Source organism: Chiroxiphia lanceolata, chromosome 5 (genome assembly GCF_009829145.1).
Source record: "Chiroxiphia lanceolata isolate bChiLan1 chromosome 5, bChiLan1.pri, whole genome shotgun sequence".
Classification (NCBI taxonomy): Eukaryota; Metazoa; Chordata; class Aves; order Passeriformes; family Pipridae; genus Chiroxiphia; species Chiroxiphia lanceolata.
In genome coordinates, this window is record NC_045641.1 from 7169237 (window position 1) to 7196805 (window position 27569).

Below are 27569 nucleotides of genomic sequence, written 5' to 3' on the forward strand. Positions count from 1 at the left end.
GTCTTTGCAGTCTTCGGGCTACAGAAAACTGGGTGCCTGTTTTTAGGATGGGGAAAGACCTGGTTATGGTTGGGTCTGTTCTCTCCCATTTATTTCTCAGTGTCATTCTGGCTTGTGTTATCCCTCTGTCTTTACTTATAACCTGAGTTTGATCATAACACTCTTCCCTCTATCCTAGGAGGACTGTGAAGTATAACTCATTAAACCCTGAGAGGTGAATATAGAATTCAGACATAACACAAAAGTCAATTCTTGCTAAAGCGATACCTTTTGCAATGACTCCTTGGGCTTGTTTCATTTGAAAAATGGTGAGAAATGATATTCAGATTAGCTATACCAGCATATGCCATTGGTTAGATAGGATACTTAGAAATTAAGCTATGCAACAAACTGATTACTGTTTGGGTTTTGGCCTTGCAGGAACACTGTGATGGTGACTACCCTCTTTGTTTATAAGATTTTGAGTACCTTGAAAACATTTTCATATTAAGTGTGTTGGAAGGGTTGTTATTAAGGCAGTTGAAAGGCCTAAGCTCAATTGTGGTTGATCAAACACATATTTTTAGTGAAACCAAGAATTTCTGCAGCGATTCTTATGGAAGGTTGCATTGGAGAAGGAGAGGAAATAAAACCCAAGTGCCCCACGGTCCCTGATTTTGCAATATCTCTGCTTAACTGCAGCATACAACTAAACTGCACCTCCAAAACTGGAACAAACACCTGCATTGGGAGTCAACTGCATTCATGATCCTTTGCCTGTTCAAGCTGTAACAAGGGAAACTAGTGATAAAAGGCTCTCCTATGCCTTGTCTGCAAATTGCTTAGGAGCACCACGGGGCAGGGCTGTGCTGCTCTCTGGGGACCGTGGCTTGGATGCCCCCATCTGACAGGCACGTGGTTGCAGGAGGGTTGCCCATCCCCAGAGGGTTTGTACCACCTCAGAGGGGCAGTGATGCTATTTCCCCACCATAGCTCAGGCTCCTCGTTTAGAGCGATGCTAATTTTCCTGTCCCCTGGCTCGCAGGCAGACGCTTCATCCCCCTCCTCCTCATCCCAGAGACAGCTGCCTTTCTGCAGTGACAGTGACCTTATGATCCGAGAGCACAAGGTTGCCAAATCTCATGATAGATGACGTTTTTCTGAAAACCTGCTCTTCTGGGCTGTTTCCAGAAGGTGAAGGAGAATAGAGCCCAGCTCTATGCATTTTATTAATTCCATTATTTTAAAGGAGTCTTAATATATTGGGGCCTTAACAGTTAATATTTTCAAGCCTTAGCAATTTTGAAAATGGAGTGTGCTTTGCTGGTTAGACCCAAGGGAATAGCCTGATATATTAGTGTAAACTTTACTGTCTGGTGATGAACATTTGCATATGGAAGACCCTGTCCTAGTCCATTTTACGAGAGTAAACACTTTTCTTAGGGTTTCACTGATCATTGATTCCTGAGGGGACTACTGTACTTGGAAGGTCCAAAAAGCTCAGCTGCCAGAATCATGTGAAGTGAGGTCTGAAATAAGTGGGAAATAAATGAGAGGAAGGTGGACAAAGGCAATACTTAAAGGGGCACAGTGGCAACTCCTTTGCAAGAAGAAAAACATTTAATTAATGTTCTTTCTCCATAACTTGCTTGGAAACACAGATTGAAAAGCTGACCTGGGTGGTCTTGTTTTAAAGGAGTTAAAGGAAAAATGTTTTCTTTGTGCAGAGGGACTTAGAGAAATAGGCACAAGTTTTTCCTGTCCCAAGTGGGAGAAAGGAGTCAAGTGTGGGAACAAGTGCCAGGAGGCAGAGAGGTGGGCAGAAAACGCAAAAAATACTGCCTATAAAACTGACCCTGGAAATCCACAGTGCGGACATCAATCAAGAGGGAAGTTTTAGTGAGGACCAGCAGCAGATTTTGTGTTGCTGATGACACAACACAGTGGCTGTGTGTCCCAGGGCCTGGGCTGGGACAAGCCTTCTGCTGAGCAGAGCAGTGCAGCATCATATGCCAACCCAAATGAATTCAACTGGTGAAACACATTCATTAACTAAACCCTACTGCCATTATCATTCTGAAAAATAATTGAGAATGGCAAAGCTCCCAACACCTCCCAATGCCCTATTTGTACACAGGTCTGTCCCTTTTTTTTTAGTCACTGGTTTTCTCCTTTTCCCTTTTCATGGCTATTATTACTGGAATTATTGCTGTGCAAACAGTTAGTCTGTCTATGTGCAACACTGAAGTTACAGTTTCACTCCTAGATGGCAGTGTAAATTATTACATGGGCTACCCTATAATCTTTGGTCGTGTTCCACAGCAAGGTAATTGATTCCCAAGTCACTAAAGCTAACTAACATGACTATAAATCTAATGCTTGAGCAGTGTTTGCTATTAAAAAGTCAACATCTACAATAGTTACTACACTGCAATTACTGAGAAAACGCTGATTTGCTCTAGACTGGGAGCAGGGAATAATTGTAGCCTCTCTTGAGACCTAGAGTGTGATAATTGGTGGTGAATGGTGGGTTTTTCCAGTGGTGATCACATAGGTTGTCTCTCTGCTTACTTATTCCCAGAGCCCTTATAGCATCACTGTTCCTGCAGCTGCCAGTGCTGGGCTTGGTACTTCCAGCTGCATGTGGCCAAAATAAATAAGCCCTCTAGAAAGAGCACACAAATTCAGATTTTGAGCTGGTGCAGGCCTACAGTGAAGTCCAGAGACTGTGCCAATACACAGAAACCTGCTGCCTTCCTCTGCCACTTCCTAAGTCAAGTGAGAAATCTCATGACCTCTGAATTCAGGCCTCTGGACTAGAGCCTACCTAGAAATATGTAGGTTTTTCAAGTTGTGTCACTAGATTTTTACCTTAAGGATGATGTACTGGATGTGTGTGCAATGTGCTCTAGCCTTTGATACTTCAGAGCAACTGGGGCAGTGTGCAGGAGCCACTGCTTTGCTCTTCAACCTCACGGGAATAGCTCTGGAGATCAGGATGTGGCTGGTCACTGGCCTGGTGGCTTTCCATGCCACTATGTCCATGGGGAGGGAGGACAATGTTACAAGGCTACCCTCAGGAACAAGGATGTCAAATCTCAAGGTTTCAGATAGTTATTTCAGCTAAAATACGGGTAGCACCCAGACCTGGAGAGTGGAGACCCCATAACAGGCCATTCTACTGGTGTCAGAGAAACAAAGCACAACATTTGAGAGGAGTTGATTTAATAGCAGCTTACCAAATATTTTATGTAGGGCTGTGCAAAATATCTGAAGGGAAATCTGGAAGTCTTCCCTTTTCATGGCTTTCACTAGAGGTTTTTTTCCTGCTGATTTCCCCTTGCGGAGAAACACGCAAGCCCGAGCAAATAAACAAGGCAATCCATAGGAAATACCCCATTTCCCTCTCATCCTTTTATTCCCTCAAAACAAAATCCTTCAACTGCTGAATGGCTGAAGACAGCTTGCTGCTTATGACAAATAGACTGGAGAAGCTACCACCTGCTTTGATGCTCCGCTGTTTTTTTTTTTTTCAAACTAGTGAAGACAATTGATTTCTGCACTACCAAGTGACCAGGGACAAAAATCACATAAACAATGGTGCAGGATTGAAAATATCATTTTTTTACACTCTCTGGCAGAAACAGAGAATAATCATAGTAGTAGTAGCAATAGTAATAGTAATAGCTCAGAAAAATTATTCATTTGCTCCTACAGTTGAATGTTAACGAGTGAACAAGTTAAACACCAGCATCCTCCTCACCACTAACATAGCATGAGCAGAGCTCTGCACTGCTTTGGCTGGGGATGGAGAGGGACATGGATATGGATGCAGGCTCTGTGTGGCAGCTCCCTGCAGGCTGCCTGCATGGGAACACCTTCCTTCCTTGCAGCACTTATCCTGCAAACTGTGGTGACTGAGGGCAGATGCTTCAAAATGATCCTAATGAGCAGAAGTAGAAAAGCAGTCTGAAGGAAAGGAAGAGGGAAAGAGAGGAAAAAAAAAAACCCAAAAGAAACCCAGATGTAAAGAATACTTTTTAAAATGAGTCTGTTTAGCAGTGACCGTGTTTCTTTTACAGCTGAGCACCGTTTTACTTGTGTGGCTGCTCATACATCATTGTGCTAATGAGGTAATGAGTAACTAGGTGCCTGCATACTACAAGATGCTTTATTTCCACAGAACAACCCAAACCTTCTAAAAATAAGGTTTGAAACCCAAAACCAAACAGCTGGGATGCTTTGAGAATAGTGGTAAGAGAAGGAAAGCAAGACCTGGGTTTAGCCCTGTCCCCTTGGGAGCTGCCTGGGGTTTTAGAAAGCACCTTTTCTTGGCTTTCCTGCACCCACGGACTGACACATGAGCCGGCGTTCCCTCTGCTCCCACTGGGAGAGTGTGAAAGGAGCAGGAAGAGGCCCCTGCCCGGCCTTCATCCCGGTAAACAAAAGAATAAAGAAGTTCACATTTACCCCCGATTATCCTGCAATTGCCTAGACCCACACGGAACACTGTGACCTGATCTCTGTGCTGCCCTGCAGTGCCAACCAGAAATCCCTCCAAAACTGAGCCATTCACACAGAACCAACAAGGGTCTGGGTGCTTATGGTGGGACTGAAATGTTAAATACCTCCAGCATGTTCATTTATTTATGACTTCTTCAGCCTACAGTAACTACAAGCAATAATTGGATTGTGCTCGGCATAGCTGGATTGATTTGCTGCTTAATAATGAAACCAGGTCCTCTGTTGATAATGGCATCCCTAGAAACGGGGAGGTTGGGTGAAAAATGCATTCAAGGCACAATGCTAATGCTGAAAACTCACGTGGCTCTGGGTGCAGAGCAGGATCTTTGCCAGATGCAAATGTTGTATTGGTGACTTTAAAACACGGTCTTTGTGGCCTCCTGTGCCTTCCATGAAATATTTACCAACTTTGGCAGGGCTGTTATTTAGCGCTTTGACAAAGCACAGAGAACACAGCGTATTTTTCCATAGTTTCCTGAAGGTCGTGGCTAACCCTCAGTGCAATCTGCAGTGGCCTCTGGTTGCCTCTGAGGGAAAAGTGGCATTTAGACTGAATTGCAGAGCAGCACTGGGGAGTCGAACTACCCAAACCCCTGTCTTCATATGAAACAAGAGCCTAAAGTGGCATAAATATGACCAACCCAGCACCTGCTGTGCAGCCCTTTGTGGAGGGTATCCATGCAGATGGGGCTGTTTCTCCCGTGCTGCTCCTTGTGCCTTGCTGGCAGCACAGGCAATGAAATAGGAGCAGGTGGCTTGTGCCTTGCTGCTCTTTTCTTCAAGCAAGGGCCCTGCCTCTACTGGCAGCAGCTTAAGGACCAGAATTATGGCTACAGCATCTCTGAGGTGTGCTTAAGGATGCCCACTCTGGAGACATAAATATAATCTGACTTTCCCTGGGCTTTGCCTTTTTGAGCAACCACGATGCTCTGACCCTTTACTGAGCTTGTGACTTTGGGATGCACTTGCACTGAAAGCCACATGAGATTTCCTAGGGCGTTGATACGTCCTATGATGGCTACAACTCAAATCAGTCCAAAAAGTGCTTTTGCTGCTGCTTCGCATCCAGCACTGGCCAGGCTGGAACAGCTGACCTTGTATTTTGGCTGGTCTGTGGGCACAGAAGATGCTTTTGAAAGGGCACATTTCCTCCTGTGGTACAGTGGCCAATGGAGATAAGATGCACACAAGCACAGCCCTACGAAGGTGTGGGCACAGCTGGAGGCCCTGGTTTTCTCCTACTCCCCTCTGCTCATCCACCCTGGATGCAAAAAAACCCTTTTACAAGGAAGAGATGTCCAGGGAGTGTTAGGAGGTGAGGAGATGCACTCAGCAGTGCCCTCCTCAAGCACAGGAGAGCACAGGAGGCACGGGGCCACCTCAGCTGGAGCTGATGTGGTGCTGTGGAACACCCAGCTGTGTCCAGGCCATTGTGCATCCTCCCTGGAGGAAGGTGGTGGCTGTGGCTGTCCCCACACACCCTGTCTGAGCGCACAGGTGCCCTGACCTTGTGCAAGCTGCCCGTTAAGCCCTGCCAGGACAGGCTTCAGGAGAGCAAAGAGGACCAATTGGTTATTCAAATGCACACTTCAGGAAGAAACTCAGCTTCACGATGCCACCTCCACTCGAAGGTTTGCCTGACGTCGCGTGCAAGTAAGATATAAGCAGAGTGCTTGAGGCATCCACGCTGAGGAAATCAGGAGTTTGACGGGAATGAGAGCATTGCCCAGCTCATTGCCTGCCTGTCAGAAGCTTTAGAGAGGTGGCTGCTCTGGGCAAGAGCAAAGAGCGCAGGCTCACCTGTCTTGAAAATGCACAGCACTTGTGCAGAACTTCATCATCCTGCACCTGCACAATGCTCAGGGCAGACCCAGATGAGAGGATGGGATCCAGGTCTGGTGCCTTTGCATTTTGCTGGACCCCACTGTAAGATCTGCAATGTACTAAAATAAATATACAACCCTCATGTAGGTAGTGACCTGTATTGGGGCAACTGTTGTGCTCAGTATGTAGATGCGAGGTGCTGTCAGCAGAGGAGAGTCTGTCAGAATCAGTTTACAACAGTATGAATTTAGAGAATGTTTGCATTTCTCTTTCTATACTCACTACTAGTTGATGGCTTACTATTATAATATGATTATGATTTATAGTTATTGACAGCTTGAGGAGCAAGATGGGATTAAAGCAAGACTCTTGCTTGTGGTAGGTTTTAATTGGGAAATCAGTTAAGGGAGGCTTGAATGTCCCCACACCTAAACATGCTGCCACATCTCATGCAAAACGTTTGGTGCCTAATGCTGCCCTGGTGCAGTGCCCAGAGACTTCGTGACCAAACGTCACACACCATTAGGCACATAGAGATCTTGGTTTGGCTCAGGTGGAGATTTAAGGTTACAGTGACCTTGAGGCAACTTATTTGGGGTGATGTGCAAGTCAGTCATGAAGCCCAGGTGCTGAGAAACCAACCCCACTTTTTTTGAAGTGTTTGAATTCACTTTTTGACTGGTATCTCAATTCCTGGCACAAAAATGTCCTAACCCAGAACCCACCTTTCCCTCTTTGAACATGCACACAGAATAAAACCACAGGTTGCTGCAGGAAGTCTGGCAGTTTGCTTGTTTTGTGGACTCTTTCCCATCCATGTGCATATGCTTATGTGCAAAATTAATGTATAGTTTTCTCTCTAAAAACAGAGGTATTTCAGTGAGAACCAGGGCTAGTGGATGGTAGTGCTGAAGGAATTTTGAAGGCAATCCTGAAGGTCCTGTGCATTATGTACTGTCACCATTTAATAAGACCTTATGCATCCAGGATGACTAGAATTGCCTGGCTGCAACAGGATGACTAGAATTGCCTGGCTCCTGTGTTTGGAGCATTTGAAGTTGTGGGACTGCTGTCCCACATCCCCACCTTGGTTATTCTCAGCACTGAAGGAACAAGGGAGAAACCCCCGAGAGGAAAACTCCAGATTATTCACTGAATGACAGCATGTCACCAAATAAAAAAAAGAAAGCATGAAAAGCAGGTCATGCCTGTCATCCCCAGTGCGAATCCCCTCTGATGCTGACAGCCCTCGTTTCACTATTTGCACAGCCAGTTCCCTTCCCTTGTGGGATAATTAGCAACCAGGCTGGGCGACGTCTGACCGGGATCTCTGCCCCAGGGTCACCCACACTGGGTCACAGATGTCCTGCCTGTGCTTGAGGAGGACAGGGCCCCCAGATGATGCAGGAGTCTTCTGCCATGTGACACCTTTCCCCTGCTTTATTGGCCAGGGTGGAAGGAGATAGGGAGATCAAGCAAAAAGGCCATCTCTCAGTGTTAAAAACACAGGTAAAGTCTTACATCTTGATGTCCAAGGCTATGGGTTATGTGCATTTAAACCAGCCCTACCACTAAATCCCTGATCCTGAGGGATTTAAATCCAGGCCTAATTCATGACATGACTGTACATCCTAATGGAGGAAGGTCTTTGAATAAAGCCTGAGCTCAGTGAGATCCTCCTGAGAAGCTATCTTATTCATTTTCACCTTTGGACATACATCACTCTTGCTCTAAATATCAGACTCTCCCAGTCTGCACAAAGCAGGTTCTTCTGTGGAGAGTGAGCTGAGCTGCATGAATATGGTCTCTTTTCGCCACTGGTACTCTAAGGAGCCCATTGGTGTGAGGATGGACACAGCTCTTTCCCTGTCAGCAGACACATTTGATGCTGTCTGCATGACCAGCCCCTAAGCAAAGGGGCTGTTTTGGTAAAGTGGAAAGGTGTTGATAAAAGTAGTATTTTGGTAGAGAAAGTACTCTTGCCAAAATGCCGTGAAAATTTATGTTTTGCTAAACATCTTACTTGGCTGTGGAAAAGCAGAAAAATTCACAACAATCTGCTTTGACTTTCCCTACCAAAATAAAAAAAGTCTTTATTTTGCAATTTTTTTAGAGGTTATAAGAAACATGTAATATAAATGCCACCGTCAATGTATTTCAATCTTTCCAAACATTTGGTGGTGAATTTTAAAATCTGAAATGCATTATATCAGGCAGGGCCCAGGATAAAAACAAGGCAAGAAACCCTCTGAGAATGAGAATTGAATTTCTTCCATATTCTGTTTCCATGGCCTAATCTCAAGGGGGTCAGCTGTGTTTTGGGAAGGCAGCACTGCCATAGCTGTGTCTTTCCATTCTTGGTCACAAACTGTCACAGCCTCAGAGCAATACACAGCTTCCCCACACACCTCCACCACCAACCACCTAGCACGGGGCAGTGGGGCGATAGATACTCATGTAAGCTAAGTCAAAGTCAGTTTTGTTCTACAGATTTGAAAATTTTGAAATATTTTCTCTCTTATACATGCTCCCCTTGTCTGTGCACATTATACATTCTTATCCTTGTGTAAGAATATATAAGAATAATAAATTCTTGTCCTCTATATAGGAGGCAAACTTCAACCCACAGCTACAGGGCTTGGTTTTTCAGCTCAGGTAGCAAATGCTGAGGATGACTGGTCCAACACCAGCCATTGGCTGTGTTGATGGCCATCACAACAGGGGTGCCAGCTGCATCATTACGATACCCTCTGGCAGCAGATCAGCAGCTGCAAGAGTGTACTGGATTAGCAATAAATCAAACACATCCTGTGAACGTTGTTGCAGGATATGATTAATTTCCACGTATGCCAATAGCACAGTGAGCCAGCTCCTCAGTTACTATAAAGCTGCCTAATTTTGGACTTCAGGATTTGGCTTGGTGTGTGCTCACTTGAGACTCAAAGTCAGTTTGCCCATATCAGCACATTAATTATATTGGCTTCTCTGTTCAAGGTCAGATCCTGGTAAAATTTGCAATTTACAGCAAGGAAAGTTTGCCTTGCAGCAATGGATGGAGATTTATGAGAGTTGCTTTGCATTCTAACCATTGCGTTCCAGAAAAACATATACCATTAGTATATCCAGGGGAAAGGGAGCTTGCATGGGTCCAAGCAACAAACCCAAGAGCCAGAAGAGACCACAGTGGGCAAAACCCACTGTATTTCCAACACCTGTTGCAACATGCCAGGGAGACTCCTCCACTTCTGCTCCTTACCCTGGTGCCTAAAAGCCCAGGTAACCCTATACTTGTGGAAGTAACTGACCTGACACAGCTCTCCATCAGCCCAGTGCAAATCATCAGTACACTCACTGTCATAACTCAGATTTATCCCTGCATGAACATGAGCAGAATTTAGCCTGTTAATATTTCTGCGTTTATCATCCCTCCATCCTTTCCCCACGTCTGGGGACTCCAGGCCTGCAAGGGTAATGGGGCTGGTGCAGCCTGTTGTAGCTGAAACATCCTGGATGGGAAAGAAGGTCCTAATATCCCTGTGCAGAATGGCTGAAAGAAGACCACAGGGAAAGAGCCACTCCTGGATGTCTGCGGGGTGGAAAACCTATTGTTTGGGGTGCAACTCAATTCAGGCTGTGCTTTCCTGGTACTTGGGAGGAGCATGCCTTCTAATGACATGATTATGTCCCCGCTGAATTGTTGGCCTTTACAGTGTTTGGATTTCCTGGTGACTCCATTGTGAAGGGCCCCATTCACTCAGGCATGTTTACCCAGCTGCAGGAGCTTCTCCAGGGCTGCTGTGCTGAGGACCTGGATGCAGCACCATGGATTGTGGGAAAGAAAAAAGCAATAAGCTCGAGAGGAATAAACTAAGAAGAAATCATGCTGGAAATGCTTTATTTGTTATGGGATGGCTGTGAGTATGAGATGACCTCATCCCATGGGGGACAATAAGCAGATGCTCTTATTGGGAGCAGTGCATTCAGGGGCTCTGCATTACCTTTTCAGGACAAAATTATGTTGGTGGCCCCAACAAATGTGCTATTTTTTTGCACTCAGGTGATTTAGTAAATCTTAGCAATCAAAGGAAATGCAGCACTGGGTGTTTGGGTTCCCATCCAGTCTTAAGTGGAAGACTTTCACTGAAGTCAGGAAAGGAATATCAATTTAAACCCTCTAAGAACTATTTCAGCTTGCCTGATGTGCAAGTAAGGTACTGTGTATTAACTAGTGAAGCTTGCAGCTGAAGACCAGGAGAGGGTCTGATTATCCTGTCCTTGGGGAGCCTCTCCCTGGGTAAGAGGAAGAAAAGGCTGCCCTAACCTTAACCCTAACCCCAACCCTAACCCTGACCCTAACTCTAACCTTACACACACACCCGTCCTGTCTGTTCACACAGAGCACAGTGGTGGCCCCAGTCCCTTCCAGTCCAACTGTAATTCACACAAACATTTAAGGCAAAATGTGTGCCTTACATGTGCGTGGGGCCTTGCAAGGGAGGTGCAGTGCTCTTTTGCTGCCTCCCACGAGCTGCAGGACGGCACCCCAGACACTCTGCTCACTCACCCACACATGCAGACTGAGCGGAGCCTTTTAGCTCTCACTTCAGAATATGTGTAAAGGGACCTTAATGAGGAGAAGAAATCAAATCCTTTTAAGCCCAGATGCTTGGATCATGGGTAAATCTGTGGGCTGGAATACGGGAAAATTCCACAGAACTGGATTTCTTCTAATTCACTTTGCTGTATGCAATCTCACCACTGCCAAAAGGTGACAAAATTCCCACCTCGATGCTGGGCTTGTCCCAGACAGTCACAGAGAGAGAAACACCACCAGTGTACAGTAACTGCTTTCACTTAAAAGAGAGCAAGGAAGAGGAGCAGCAATAACAATAAAAAGGGCAAAGACACACTCAGCCTCAAAGGCTTATAAAAAGCAGCTTAGCCTTCAATAAGTAATTCTTTGAAAAGAAATTAATGGAAAAGGTTACAAGCCTGCTCTTGAGCAGAGCCTGTCACACTGCTCTTTCACATCGTTACTCCAAATGGAACAAGTTCGTGGCATTTCTTTTCATTTCAGATGCCCTGAAAGGCTGCATTACTCACTGGACCTTGCATTTTTCCCTTCCCACTCTGCACAATGCACTGGGGAATTCCTCGTGGGTGATTCAGCGGGTGATGCGTGCTGAGCCCAACCTGCACACCCCACAGAGCCAACAAAACACATCTGCTGGTGCCTGTGGCGGGACACAAGGACACTATTCAACCCAAGCCTGCTTTGCAGAAAAGGAAACCATGAAAAGGAGGAAAAAAAAAAATCAAGGTTGCTGGGACGGTGCTGTCCCCTCCCCCGTAGGAGATGGATGAGGATGTGGCACAGTTGGGAAATCAGATTGAAGATGGGACAGGGAAACGGAGTCTGAACTTTACAAACTCGGGGTTGCCCTTCTCATGCAGCCGGGCTCTGTCACTAGGTGGTACTGTGCATCACAGCTTCGTGCCTTCTCCTAATTCCTCACTCCTCTGTCCGTTCCCTTGGTTAGTTGTTTTACTGGCAAATACTGTGTTTTGAAAGAGGGAACCTGTTGTCCAAGTCCTCATATTGCTCCTGACTTCACAAATTTTTATTGCTGAAGACAATTAAAGATTCTGACTCAGCTAATGCTCAGGGTTGGTGCCTGATTTGAGTTTTTGCTGTCAAACAGCATGTGTTTAATGCTGCCTCGTGGAGCCGTTTGTGATGGGTTACAACACCTTTCAGCTCCAGATGCTCAGGCTCCTGAAAGGGAAGGAAAACCCAAACAAATCAGGGATGGTTCTATGAAAACAGGGAAAGAAGAAAGATCTTTGATTCTTTTTCTAATGAAACCGTTGGTTCTTTGAAAGATCCTTATCAATCTTATCACTGCCTGGGAAAGGACAACGGAGGGATTTGTTGGATTTTCACTGCGCTCCTTTGGTTTCCTGGCAAAAATCCAGGTGCAAGGGATTTGAAAGAACTTGGAAAAGAGGGTATTTTTTTGCTTGTGCAAGAAAGCCTGAGCAGCCCAGGGGCAGCAGGGCCACATAACACACCTACCCTTGCTTCCACACCAGGTTCTGCTGTACGTATTTTGTGCAAAAAAAAAGCCTGTAAACCTGGCTCTGCCTCCTGACCTACAGACAGCCCTGTGCAGCAACTTTGCTTCTATCAGCCTGTGGTATGGAAGCCACCTCTTGCATTTGTAAGATGAAAGCCCATGACACAGACTGTATTGACTGTATGAATTAGGTGCTGAACGACGGTGCTCTCTCTCATTAAGATAACTGTTTGTTATGCATAAAGTAGCTTTTATAGCCTGGCTGGAGTCTCCTGTCAAATGCACTGTCATAAACTCAGATCATCCCAAAGCAGTTCTCAACATGAGAGGAAGAAACACAGACACACAGGCATCCAAGTCTTGCAAGATCCCAAGATCCTCCAGTCTCCTTGGCAAAGTTGGCTGCAGACCCCAGTGTCCTTGTCTCAGGCCAGGACAATGGACTCAAGGTAAACTTTTTCCTGTTAAATTAGCATTGCTACTTTATGTCTTTTCCCTCTTCCCTCAAAAAGGAAGCAGCTTATTCAGCATTTCCCAGCATTCAAGTATTCCCCAAAAGCCTCCTGCAGTCCAAAACAGCATCAGAACAACTGCTGATTTGAGATCCAGCCTTATCCTAGTCTGACTCCAATTCCACGCTGCTCTAACGGTACTAATTTAAAACTCCCTTTATTTTCATAGCTATGGAAACTGTCAAATGCTAGTGATTCTGCAAATTTCACAAAGTGCCAAATGGCCCAGCAAAACCCTCTTGCAGCATTTTTTCTGAGTGTGTTTCATTTTGCATGAAGACCTTCTGTTTAGTTCAAAATGTAAAGGATGAGCACATTGATGGGTGATCAAAATGAGGTTAGTAGTAACTAACATAGGAGGCTTCTTCAAATAGCTGGTCTCATGCTCCACAGCTGCTGCTCTACAGTGCTCAATCACTCAGCTGTGCTCACTTCTGGGGTGCACCGTGGACATGTGAAGTAGCACTTGGAATCAGGAGTGGCATTTGGGTTTTGCCTCAGAGAGAGGTTAGAAGCAGTGTCATCTGCAAGCACTTTAATTTGCTTATGAACAGGAGATAGGGTGGAAATGGGGGTGCAACTCCTGGCAAGAATAGCCAGGGCAAAAAATTCAAAAAATACTGAAAAGCAAGAGGAGATACAGCAGATGGAGGGGAAGCAGGTCTGCTCGAATCTGTAAGAGGGCAGATATGTGGTATTTCAAGGATAGTGAAACTCTTCAAGGCCACAGGCTTGTCATAACCTTGGGTCTATCACCCTGCCCAGGTCTCATACCAGCTACTCAAACAGCAACCTGGTTCCACCAAAGGAAATAGTGGCTAAGAATGAAAGAGAAATGTCACATCCTGAGAAAAGATACATGTGAGAAGAAAGATTTGGAGAAGACCTTTCCTTTGAAAAAACCCTTGGAGTAAATCCCAAGAGGCCATCCAAAACATCATCTCTAAAACTCAACAAACTTGTGAGACACAGGAGCAAATGCCCCACTGAGAAAACTTATGACTAGTCTGTATTAATATCAATTAATCCCTGGAGACTTGCAAGGTGTCTAGAGCCCTGTTAGAGGAGAGGGAGACTCTTGAATGAATTCCAGGATAATGAGACCCCCTGAGAGCTGGGTGAGTGAAATAAAAAGGGATGTAGTAAACCAATGGTTATCAGCTCTGACAAATTATCTCTGCCCACCCTTGAGCATTCACAAATCATTTCAACACCATGCACACTCTATTCCCTGCTGCATTTTCCTGGCCAGGTTTCATTTACTTCCAGCCCTCCCAAATCTGATGCAAGGAGAGGAAGCTGTAATAGCTGTCATGTCTTCCCCATCCACATCTAATGGTTAAGACATTGTCCACGTGTATTAATAAATGATAGACATTGGCCTAGAATGAAGATGCAGTGGGTGGGAGATGGTCCTAGACCTCTGCAGAGCAGATGGATTCATCTGTCCTGGTCACCCCCAGCTATCGACAGCACTGGTAGGAGACACCTTATGTATGAACTTTCTGCTTTATGTATGAACTGGAAGATGCAATGAATCACAGGAATGAGTCTGTGCTTGTTAAACCATCCACAGGTAAGTATGTGATTAGTTTTGCTATTATACAGTCTCCTAGTTGGGATGGCAGTGGATTACTCCTTGGAGCCAGTGTTTATCATCAGCACCCAAAGGATAAAGGCTTAATCCTTTCTTCCTGGTTTGGTGTTCACAGGGGCATTGTCGTTGTGGGTTATCACCTGTGACATGACTCCTTGGCAAAGTCAATGGTAGCACTTGAACCTGGGGCTTTCCACATCAGACTAATCCCTTTTGACCTATGGGTGTAAGCCAGAGGAAGGACAGCATCTTCAGACTGGGGTGACTCTGAAGCCATGTGCCTTTTGCTGAAGCCAGATAATGAAGCCCATAGCTGGGAAGGACTTTGGCCAGGATGTCCCTCCACAAAGGGCTCCTCACCCATGCCAGGACATCCAGGCGCTGCAGCGGGCGACAGTATAAAGAAAAAGCCCTGGGGTTCAGCCCCCTCCCAGGTTGCACAGAGCGTGGCTGTTTACACTGGCTCCTTCACAGGAATTCAGGATCTCAGTCCCGTGCTATATTTAGGCTGCAAATCTGCTGATATTTTTTTGGTCGCTGGCCTTTGACACACAAGTGTATTTTCTGAGAGGAAAAATTTCAGCTCTTGACTAAGTGGTGGGAAAATACAATCCCCAGAAATGTTAAATTTTCTAAAACCGGAGCCAGGAGTTAGGAACTGACAAGGGGAGTTTACATTACAAATACAGTCTGTTGGCTGAGCCAAATGTTTAAGGCAGCCCCATGTCGGGGACCCTTCGTCTCGGCTAGCAGGACTCAGCTGGCTCCTGACACTTAAGACATCCTGATTATTTACATTTCAGCTTTTACCATAAGAGGAAGGAGAACTGTTAAGAGCTGATTATCTTGGGATGAAGAGGAAAGAAGTTGAAACTGGGACACAGTCCGTTATTGAGACATGTTGTCTGCAAAGCAACTACTTGTGTTTAGAAAAAAAAGAAATAAAAAAGTCCCACTTCCAGATTCCTGGTCTGAGTGTGTTGTAGGACTGGGATCCAAGGGGAAAAGATTTCTGTGAAAACGACTTGAATGAAAGAATCCCTTTGTAGGAGGTTATGACTGATAAATCACAGGAATACTTGTGATATGATACAATAGTGGCAATTAAGAGACATTTCAGATGACGAATGCCTGAGAATATGCGATGCAGTGAACTTTCCAGAACCTTTCTTTTCTGAGATGAACACTGACTCTATTCTCACTTTAACTAGAAATTATCCAACTCCCTGTGCTGCTTATTCTCCTTCCTCCTTCAATACCTCCTCATCCCAGTGACTGTTCTGATACAATTTGTCTGGCACAAAACATTCTTCATGTGCAGTCTGGTTTTGCAAAACCCCTGATTGATTACCTGAGGTCTTGCAAAGCCCAGCTCAGCCTCTAGCCCTACTGATACTCAAAGTTGTTGTCTCAGCTGTGGCTAAGCACACGAGGACCTGCACGACTCTAGGCTCCTCTGGATCTAAAGAATATTAAAAAAAAATATTTAAAAAAAAGGAAAAAGCAGAGGTCAACTCAAGTACAGCAACTTGGAGTAACATAAAGATTCCCAGCCCTCAATCAGGTCTCTCTTTATCATGAGCTGTTTCTTTACCAGCACAGAAGTGGATGTGTTAAGCCCCTGAACACAGAGGTGTTGAGATCAGGACTCACAGTAGTGGAGCAAGGAAGGTTTGCAATGACTGTAAACCCCACATTTCTGCCCTCCTGGAGCTTTATGAGACCCCCTCGACTCCCAGCGTTCAGCAGCTTCAGCAGCACAGCGACCAGTGAAGTTGATGAGTAATTGTACACAATGGGGCTTGCAAGTTATGCAATGCTGCAGACATGGGGTGACTCCTGCCAGGTGCTGGAAAGATGCTAATCCCCCATTGGGGTGCCAGATGCAAGTTCACGGAGTGGAGGAATTTGACCTTGGATAACTTTTTGTAGTTGAGACTCAGTGCTGCCTGTCATACAGAGCCCTTCTCCAGGAGTGGGGGATAGGACCAGCCTGAAACTATGTTTTGTCAGCTGTTTTGGAGTCTCAGTGGACTCACATGTTAAAAAAAAAAACTTCTTGAACTGAAAGGAGAGGAAGGAAAAAAGGCAGGGTTTGAAATCCCGTGACAATTTCCCTCCAGCCTGGGCTCATAAGTTTCCAATTTAGGAAAACAACAACCCTCCTCTGCTATGAGCTCACGTGAACACATGCTGTGTGTAAGGAGATTTAAACAAAGAGTGTTATAGGTGAATCAAAAGTGGTAGACACTAGAAATGGCTCTTTATATTTAAACTTAAAAAGTAATTCATGTGCCAATGTTGGCTGTAGCCACTTGTGGGTGTCAAATATGCATAGGGTTAATATCCTCCTCAATCCTGGGAGGGATGGAGGGAAAGAAAAAACCCCCAGGTCCAAGAGCAACTGTTTTTCTCTAAAGAATTGGATGCTATGAGCTGGATGTGAACACAGTTTCTGCAAGGGTGCAGATGATTCACGGCAGCATCTTGGATGCAGCTGCAAGCACAGTCAGGGCAGAATTGCACCAATGGCACTAGTCAGCTCCACCTTATCTCCAGAACATCTGAAAGAAATGGCCCCCATTGCACAAAGCTTTTGGTGGAGCCTCAAAGACATGTTGGAAAAAAGGATTTTTTCCCCATGATCATCTTCTTTTATGCAAGAGAAAAAACACAGAGAAGCATAATGGGACTGGACCTGTTCTGGGGCTACCCTGAGCCATATATTCAAGATGGATTTTTCTTTGAGGGTGAAGGGGTTGAATCAAACAAAAGTTCTTCTAGCAAAATTCCCCACTGTTTCCAATTTCTTTAGAGGATTGAAGTGTTCACAAATATTTCTCTGGGGAGGCAAAGCTCTTTACCAAAAGCAGGTTCCTGGGGGCCTGTCCCATTACAGAACATGTTGTGTTAACTGCAACAGCTGAAGCTGGATGACTAGAGGGGCAGGGCTGCTGGGCACTTTCCTGATGGCTACCAACCTTCCTGCGGGCTTCCAGAACCTTCCACTGAGGCTTTGGATGACATGTATTTAATCAGAACAACATGACTGAGCTCTACCTCACAGGAGCGTGAGTGTTTAATACTTTGGCACAAAGTCGGGTTTAGCAGTCTCAGCTCTTTCTGGTTTCAGCGCAAAGGGGTAGACAATCCCCAAAGAGTGACTTGCATCAAGACATCTATCTTGAAAGGGTCCATCATAGATGAATTGCCTAATTTTTGCCAACTAAAGGAACACAAAATGCATTCCACCTCATGTTTCAAGACTCTGACCATAAAACAGCTAAGCACAGGGAAAAAACAGTTCAGACCTGGCTTCTGCAAACCCAGGAGATCAAAAAGTATTTCCTTTGCCTTGCTGGAAGGTGCATTTCTGCTATAAGCAGGGTGAGCTGGTGAGGATTGTCTCCATTGAGACAGTTTGTATTCCCTGTGGAGAGCACAGTTTTCATCCCTTGCAGACTAAAGCAAAGAAAGGACAGGAACGCTCAGCCATTGGTGGTGACCTCCAAGAGAGCTCAGCTTTGGGACAGACTCAAATCTACTCTGGTTAGGAATAATTCAGCATTACTTGTGTTTGCTCCTTGACCAGTGGCCTCTATAAGCTGCACTGGCAGTCCTAACTCATTTAACACCTTGAAAGACTTTGCCCACACATCTGGGGCAGTTAGACTCCTTTCCCATGAACAAACTAGTACTGGAGATTGAATGTTTCTCACAGGGAGGCAGGTTGGAAAAATGCTCAGAGGAGCAAAACAACACCAAGTACACCTCCCCTTTAAAGAGGCTGCTGTATTTCTTCAACGAAGAAACCTCAGTCATGAGATTTCACCACTTCTCCTACCATCCCTAAAAGTTCATGTAAAGACAGATAGGAGGGTCAACATTGTTTTAAAGTCTCTCTAATTTTCTAGCAGCACCGAACAAGCTACATCCCATGGAAAACACGACAGTGTTGTGTTTGTTAACAATTAGTTAACAAACCCCAGCCTGGTGCAGCTCCATGTTAGCCTGAACAGAAAGGCAGCACAGCAATCCCTGAGGTGATTTAATGGTCCAGGCTCAACTATTGCCCAGAACACCTCTGGAGCTTCTCCCGGTCCTCCAGGAAAGCCCTGTGCCTCTTGGCCTGACCTACAGCTGCCTTGGGGCACTGGAAGGGGAGATGAGACCCCACAAGCTGAGGGGAGTAGGTGTTTGTGACTGCTCAGGAGACAAAAGGGTTATTACCCCAAACTTCCCAGATGTGTAAGCCCTGTGTGCTCCTCTAGTGAGCCCCACCATGACATTTTACCTCGAATTCTTGGCCTCAGGCAACACATCCCAAGTATCCATCCAGCTTTACCTGAACCTGGCTGCTACTGCCCTCTTGCCCGACGCAGTGTGGGATGAAGGCCAGCCCTGGGCAGGATAATTTGGCATGTCCCAGAGAGGGAATAAGTGATAATGTCTAACTGGATATTTTGAAGCATTAGCATTTTGACCTCCTCTCCACTGTCATCACTGCTGCGAGGGGCTATGGTGGGGCTGGTGGCAGTGGCACAGGTCCTACCAGATTGTCCCAGCCCTTCCCAGCTCTACAAAGGCAGGGGAAGTCTGTACCAAATGTTGAGGGCAATTTTACAGTGTGCTATAAAAATATGTGGGGATGGAAATTTATTGAACACCTCTTGTGCTTTCTCCATAGATGTCTTGAGTGGAAATGCCTTGAGGTTCCCCATAGGCTCTTTTCCCCCCCCCCCCGTCTGTTTGCATATGATTTCTGGCAGAGATGAATTTTTAACATTTGATTTTCTCTCCCCTCCTTCTCCTGTATAACCTTCTTTACTTCTGCATGCAGTGAAGATGGGGTGAGAAACTCTTCAAGCCAAAAGCTCCTGAGCTGCTTTTAGAAACATATGAAGCTCATTAGCCCTTGCTGCAGCTCTAGGGGTTTTGGGTGGAGGGTTATTTTTTCCTCTTTTTTGTGTGGTTTGTGTTAGTTGTTGGTGGGGTTTTTTTGTTTGTTTCTTTTTGGGTTTTTTTTTTGTTTGTTTGGTTTTTTTTTTTGGGAAGCAGTTCAAGTCTCACAAATGCTTAAATATATAATAGTAAAGTTTGAGAAGTCTCCAGGGCAGCTCCAGACACCGTGGACTAGCTCAGCAAAGAGTGCTGGGGAAGAAAAGTTATAGTTGCCTCCCCTCAAAATTGGGAATTAGGCAGGCTTCGAGCCTAATCAGGCTTTAGGGGGCCTGAAACCTCCCGAACACCAGCGGTACTGGGGCATCACAATGTTCTGAGAACAGAGCAGCTGCCAGCGAAGAGCCCTGCACAATCTATGGGTGGCACCAGTACCCACATCCACCATTGTCCTTATGAGCAGAACACCAACAGCCCCACTGAAAAACCCTCTACCCAACACCAGAAGACATCTGGGTTTGCTGTCTTTCAGAGAGTCAGAAACAGCTTCAGCTACAACTTCAGACCTGAATAAGGTTCCATTCTCTTTACTTTAGCTAACTAAAGTGAATTTTGTTGGCTCTTTCCTCCTGCCCACCCAACACTCCCACATGCCTAATTCCCCATTTCCTCAGCCTTCACTGTGCCAGAGCTGACTAGATTAATGGGAAATGTTAATATGTCAGGCCTGGAAGGAAAGCAAAGAGCTGGTTGTGTTTGAATTCCACATTAATCTACTCGGTGATGAAACTATAAATCAAAACTTGGAAGTTTTACCAATCTGAAATGATGTGTTTAACATTTCAGCCCTTTCCTTCCTCCCTCTTGCCTGACATTGATTTGCACAGCCTTTTACAGCAGCAGGGCAGGATTGCAAAATACTTCTTTCGCTCTTGAATCTTTAATTGTGCTTAAACATAATAAGATGTCTTCAAGGCAAGAGGGTGAAGAATGACGCTGAAACAAGAATGGAATTCCCAAATTGCTCCTTTTTGAGGAGAAAGACCACATTCCTCATAGCGTACATGGGGTTGTGGGGATGTCTCAGAGCCCAACAGGAGGCAGCGTGCCATGAGCAGGGACACCTTCCCCTAGACCAGGTTGCTCAAAGCCACTTCCAACCTGGCCTTGAACACTTCCAAGGATGGGGCATCCACAGCTTCTCTGGGCAACCTGTGCCAGTGCCTCACCACTCTCCCAGTGAAGAATTAATTCCTAATATCCAATAATTTCTTCCTAATAGCCAAAATTAAACTTTTTACTAAAATATGGAATGATTAATGAATTTGTGTGTCTGCCAGCACAGCGAAAGCTCTTTCCTCTTCTTCATTTTAGTTGAACATCCAGCCCACCTCCTTCCTTATTCCCATTGCCTGTAACTGGACGTGTGAGGAGCAACGAGGCACTGAAGACAACTCTGTGCTTGTGTCTATAGCCTGAAGTGAGTAATTTTATCTGTTTCTGCCTGAAGTAAAATTACTTAACTGTCTTTCCAAGTACTTGGTGGATAAGGAGCAGCATATAAAAAGTACACAGCACTACTGCATACAGTGTGTGAGGAATTAAATGTCTGTGATTGGTATCCTTGAGAGATGACTCTACATCCAATGGTCTACCTCTGACTTGGTAGGAGCAGTTGGTGAGATTTTAAACAGACAGACACATAAACACATTTTTACTGAAGATGTAGGTCCTGGACTGCCTAATGTTCTTTGACATTGCACAGGCATAGTCTGGAAACTAAAACATTTGTTGATGGATTTGGAGATTAAATAAATAGTGAATTATCTTCAGGATGTTAAAATGCAGAATTGACTGCCTATCCCATAATAGTAAACCAGCCCTCCCCCAGTACTTCTTGAAATGTGAGTATTTCTGCAAAAGCAGACATTGTGTTAGTTCACAGGGCCATTTGTTTAGTAGGTCAGAGCAGTCAGACATCTGGGCATTGGTAAAAATACATCCGACAGCTCGGTGGCATCTTGCACAACTGACTGTCTGAAAGCCTCGACTGGAAGTTTGTTATTTGTTAATCTCCTTTTTCAAATGAATTCCAATCATGCAGTCAGGAAACCACATGGTGGATCACAAAACACAATTAAAATATAAAAAGAATTCATTACAATTAAAATATGGCAACTGGTGAATATTAGCCCCACTGAAAACAGATCAAGGCAAGAGTTTTGTTCAGACTGGAAGACAAATGTATCCCTGGGAATCAAAGCAGACTTGCAGGAGTATTTATTTGCCAGGAAAAGAAACACAGCCTGAGACAGATGATGGTACCTTGCTTCAGGGTACCAAAAGCCTCTAGTTCTCAGATGGCCTAAGTACCAAAGCATTGCTTACAGACAGTGAGAAATGGAGTCACTCAACATCTGTGAGACAAACCCAGCCTGGAGACCAAGAATGAGGGAACAATTTTGTGATTGTTTTAACCTATTTTATAACAACTACTACTCAGAGTGCAGCCTGAGCAAGTCCAGACTTCTGATTACTGTGTCAGTTTGGATTTGAAGATTGAAATCTCAGGTGTGTCATATTGCACTCTGACCACCATAGCCAGCAGCAGCCCAAAATTGCTATTCCATCTACCTCTGCTAATGCAGTGGCATTGCCACTGACTTTCTGAGACCCAAGAAAGCAAAGTCTCTCTTGTCAGACATAAGGGGAATTACACTGATTATGTTGATGCCTGGAGCTTGTTTTCTTTTCAAGAACTCATTGCCTGTTGTATTGGCAGTAAATCTGGATTGTACCCTCTATACAGCATTAGTTTAGTCTTTATATATTTTGTAGATGGGAGACTAAAAGGAGCTTTCAAAGTTTTGGAAGGTTGTATGGTGGAGATAACAGTTTATTAGGGCAGGGATACAAAAAAATTCTCCAAGTCAGGGATGCAGCCATGGCTTTGGTTGGTGATACAAAGGAGGAGCTGAGTCCTCCCCAGTGGTGTGTGCCCAGCACATGGGTCTTGCTCAGCCAGGAACCTGGCTGTGTGCTACACTGCTCTGGTACCCCCAGCTCAGTCACAGCAAGTGGCCCCAGAAGCAGAGATGCACTGAGTTGTGATTAACTCAAAGAAAAAGCACAAAGCATACTTTTCAGAGTATGAAAAAGTTTTGCTTTATTTTACAAAGTTGACTATTGTTTCTTTTTAGGTTTTTTTTTTTTTTTGCTTATGGTATCATGCAGAGGTCCTACAGCTGATCTGCTTTGCTCTTAAGATGCAGTAGCAACAGGGATTAAGATATAGTAGCAACAAAAACTATCATGGTCAAGAGCTTATTTGCTCATCTAAGTAATAAGCAGTGGAAGAAGTTTCTGTCTCTAGGAAGTGATTAAACTGTCAGGCTTTCTGTTCAAGTAATATCCTACTAAAATACTCTGCCAGCATTTAAATTGGAGGATGCTGGCTACTGGAGGAAATGCTTTTAGGATTAATATACACAAGTGTAGAGTTAGCTATCAGCTCAGCCTGGCTGCTAATGACACTACTGCTGCTGGATCTCCGCAGTGATGAGATCCCTTTCCCAACAAACCTCCGCCCAGCAGCAGCTCTTGTGATGCCTGACCCATTATTTCAGATCCTCTCCAAAGAATTGGAAGCTCATGGGCATTGACGAATAAAGTGACGTGGTTTTCCTGAGCATGTGTTCACTGACTGTCTGAGAAACAAAAAGCTATGCAAGTCCACCCTGACCTGTGAGTGTCAGGCTAAACTGCTGCTTGTTCGGGTGGGAAGGAAGGCATCTTTTTTGGTCCCATTTCATTGGTGACTCTACCAAAGGGGGACAACATGCCAGGAATGTGATATAATGCCATGGGGGATGGCTGAAAGCATGTGCATATTGTAATGGAAAAAGTTCACTTGTGGATATGTTCAGTGCTCACAACAAAATAAATCTGTTAAAAACCCACCAGTCCTGGGATTTGTCACAGGCAGTAGCATCTCCTGGTGCATGGTGTGTAGGCTGGGATACATTATTAACAATCAGAATCTGGACACGTCTGGAAACTAACTCCTTAGTTTTTGGGGATGCTTTTACTTAGGTGGGGTGTAAAAAAGGGGTTAAGCATCGAGCCCTCTTGCTTTCCCCTCCCCTTTCCCAGGCCCAAGTGAGCTAATTGGCTTCAGGTTCAGATTCCTAAAATAAGCTGCAGAGAGAGGATGGGGCAACCCACACCATAGGCAGCCTCTGCACAGGCTAACTGTGAGGTGAAACCAGTCAAGACCCAGCACAGCCCAGGGAGGGCAGCTTGGTTCACCTGGAGCCATCACAGTGGTACTTCTCAAGGGGGTTTCAAATTCAAGCTCTGGGGCCACCAGGGCAGTCAGTGGGACAAAGGCCCTTCTGCGTTTGTGTTTCTAGCTGTCTTCTGGAAAAAGTACTTAAAATAAAAATGCTGCCCATGCCTGCTGAACTCCAAAGACCATAAAATCTATTCCTGAAGTCTGCTGAAACCAGAGCATGATTTGAAACTGGTTCAAAGTTTGCTGAAATTACTAAGAGCCTTGCCCTGGTCTCCCTCTAACCAACACACACACAATTTCTACAGCCTTTTAATCTGCCTTCTTTTGTGTAACTTGGCTTCACACTTGGAGACTTCCAAAGCACAGGAAAAGTGAAATACCGAGTAAGTGGGAGTAGCAGAAAATGCCTTTTCCAAATGCAAATACCAATCAGTCACTCCAGCATCCGGCATTAAACAAATCTTTGGAGATGTTGAATATTTTAATGGGTTTATCCTCACAGCAGAATAAATGCCTAGCCTTAGTTGTCTAAGGTTGATTAAAAAAGCAGATGAGCTGGATACTGGTTGGTTTACAGTGCCTTTGCAACCTGGACTCACCTATGGACTGGAATGAGTTGCTATTCAAAGTGACATTCAGTTCTAGTTCCTTCACTGTGATATTCAGTTTATTTAACCCAGTTTAGTCAGTCTCAGAAACACACACAGTTTATTAGAGCTGTGTCATTATACCTCAAGCTGCAAGCAATTACTATAAGCCTACAGAGAAGCCAGTCAACCGAGCTCCAAAGCTCTCAATACCACATAAACCATACATCAAGTAAAACAAAAGTTTTAGACAATCAAATGCCCGGGACTTTGCAAGACGAAGCAGTCAGAAGGCATTGCACAAGTCAGGTAGGGATAACTAGGGCTGTTGCAGTTTAAAACCCCCTGCGAATGCCCATTTCCCATAGATTGGGTGCCTTTAGGCATCATTTCCCCTGGGTAAGTTATAACTTATTCCTGTGCAGCTGCAGAGATAGTTTGAGGACACAGAGCAGCTAAGGTTGTACTTATGAGTATAAAGCTCAAGGAAAGAAGATATAGCAGATTGAACTTTAATTTACTTTCACTTATTTCCCTCTGCTCTGTGGAACGGAGAGTTTGGACCTGTGTTCCACCATGGGAGACCCCATCACGATCCTCCTAACCAAAATGTTTCTCCTCCTGCACCTCCCCTGCCCATGCTGTCTCCTCTGTCCCACCGCTTATGTAGGACCCAAAGCGGTCAGTAGGAACAGGACAGGACCCTGTGAGACTCCCAGGGGGTCTCCCCCCTGCAGCACTGGGGTTTGAGGGTCTGGCCTGGTGTATAGTAACCCTACCTGATAAACGTCTCTGGAAATGCACCATGGCTTCAGCATGAGCTGCAGGACCCTCAGGTTTCCAAAGCGGCAAGTCCTCAGAGCCCGGGACGTCAGGCTCCACACCAGGCTGTCCCAGCTGTAGAGCAGATCCTCAAAGCCAAAGAGCACAGCAGCCATGCCAGCTCTCTGTGTGAATCACCTCGGATTCCCTGCTTAGAGGCAACCAGCTAATCCCAAGGTGCCTTATGAACTGCAAGGTTAAAAAGTCACTGCAATTTCCATCAAAGAAGGAGAAATAAAAGCAAGCAAAAAAAAAGAAAAAAAAAATCAACCACCAAACCACTAAACCAAAACGGACAACAAAAAACCAGCAGCCAAAATAAACTGTTTGGGGATGTGTCTTTCTCCCTTCGCACACGCCCTTCAGGATGTGGTTTCTCCCTCTGTGTATCTTCTCAAAGTGAGTCCTACTGCACCCAAAGATGAGCAAGGAAGAGGTAAAAATACCTCTCCTGACTTAAGAAGGCAATTGCACATCCCTCGCAAAGGGCTTCTTGGTAACACTGCATCACCTCCCAGCTCTCCACTGCAGAACCAAGAGGCAAACTCGGATCCAAAGTCATCACTTTGCATGCTCAGTCCTGGGACTCCATCCAGAGGGAAGAAAAAAGCCGCTCACTCTCCGTCTGCCAACATTCCCAAGACATTCCAGTATTGGGCTTAACTCTTTCAAACACTCCCAAAGAACATCTGAGAAGGCAGCTTTGCCGCATGCAACGTTTCGTCCTTTCGTTTCGTGAGTCGACCCGCCATTGCACAGTTACACTCCAGTCTTTTCCCCACTCAACTGCCCGGTCTGGAGCCTTTTTATATTTTGAACTGAGAAGGGAGCTTTATCTGTACATGAGAATTATGCAACAGTCTGCAAAGCACCTTATTTACCCAAGGGGTGATATTTTGGAGAGTTTCATGGATTAAACAATAGCCTTTTAAAATCAGTCTGATTCAGCTGGTGTGGACGTATTATTAACCCTTGATGTGCTCACATTCATAAGGTTGGGTCTTATCTGAACAAGCCCAGGAGAATGCAATACATTTCTCTTTATCTGAGCTGGATGCCAAAACACCCTTTTTGGTCTATAGATACAAAAATGGCATCCCTTATTTACACTTCTTACATACACTTCTGGCATCCTTTCCTAAAATAAGTGTTGAGAAGGGATCAGTTCCCTGACTTTTTCCCCTCAGGAGCACATTGTCTGGGTGGAGACTTCAATGCTGTCAACATCTGTGATGAGTTGAGCTGAGGGAACTGGTCCAGTGAGGGTGAAAACACATTATCAACATGAGGATTTTGGAGTTCAGTTAAATCACCGCAAAATCATGCAGTTATGTTGCAAGACATTTTCCAGCTAAATCACGAGTGCTTCTTCTACGTATTTAATCACCAGGTGGGGAAACCGAGGTGGAAGTATTTTTATCAAAGGCACAGCGCAAGCCAGTGCCCTTGGAGACAGCTGCCTGTCAGTGCTATTTTTCACTCATTTCACTCTCCCTTCAGAGGAATGTGCAAAAAAAGGCCACAGGACTTGGAGGGAGCTGACAGGAGTCAGCTGGAGAATGCCTACATGGAGTTGCTTCCAAGAAGGCGCTTTTTAGAGGAGTAGGGAGGACAACACTAGTTTGGGCTGAAATCATGAGGGACCTGAACTCCTAAAGCTGCTGATTTAGAAGAGCTGAGAAGGCATAATTTCCGAAAAGCCTCAGTGTCTTCTCTGATTCAACTCCCTGGAGAGGGAAGGAGCAGGAATATTAATATCTGCTTGATTTTCTGTAGGTCTGTCCCACCATGACCCCATCCATAATTTGTTCTTTGAGGACACAAAGCGAGCCGTGCGTCATGATAACAGCACAAGGATGCTCGTCAGCTCATTGACTGGGCAGGTGGAGGGCCAGGAAAATACAGCTGCAAAATTCATGTTCTCAGCCTAATTGCTTCTTCAGGACTTCGTTTTTAGAGAGGCTTCATAAAATATGGTAATAAAATCGTAATAATGTTTCCTTCAAACTTGTTAGAAGCTATTCATTCTGCAAAGTGCAGTTTTCCTTCCTCCTCTCCCTCTCACTGCCTGTTTTCTTGGTGTCCAGCCTTTGCTGTAGTCTCCCTACGCTCATCATCTCTTGGTTGTTTGCCTGCCTGTAAACTTGGTAACTCTGCTTCTGTTAGCAGTGATGTAGACAAGGGATCAGGAACATCTCCCTTATAAAGCCTCATTTGAAAGAAAGGTACTTTTTTTCTTATATATAAATTGACTAGACAATATTTGCTCCAGGCTACAGCCTGATATACAAGGTCTCTGCCTGGGAGCACAGGAGAGGAAAAGAAAGAAATGTGTTTGATAAAGGAAAACAGAGGGGGGAAAGAAAATGCAGCAAGGGATTGCTCTGGGATGTGACCTAACCCCTTTGGTATTCTGGAAGGGGGAGAGGAGGGGAAATGGAGGATATACTGCAG

The 27569-nt window shown here is 45.1% G+C and overlaps 1 protein-coding gene across 6 annotated transcripts in view; it reads right to left on the reverse strand.

Annotated features, from left to right (window-relative positions):
- Positions 1 to 27569, reverse strand: part of FRMD4A (FERM domain containing 4A) — a 364535-nt gene that overhangs the window by 154269 nt on the left and 182697 nt on the right. For 2 of the 6 annotated variants that reach the window (XM_032687615.1, XM_032687616.1), the window contains exon 1: positions 25073 to 25259. The exons of the other annotated variants lie outside the window; for them this stretch is intronic. In XM_032687615.1, the coding sequence (XP_032543506.1) occupies positions 25073 to 25231 (159 nt within the window). In that variant the 5' untranslated portion in view covers positions 25232 to 25259. Of the gene's footprint in view, positions 1 to 25072; positions 25260 to 27569 lie in introns of those variants that run through there. 6 annotated transcript variants of the gene reach the window in all.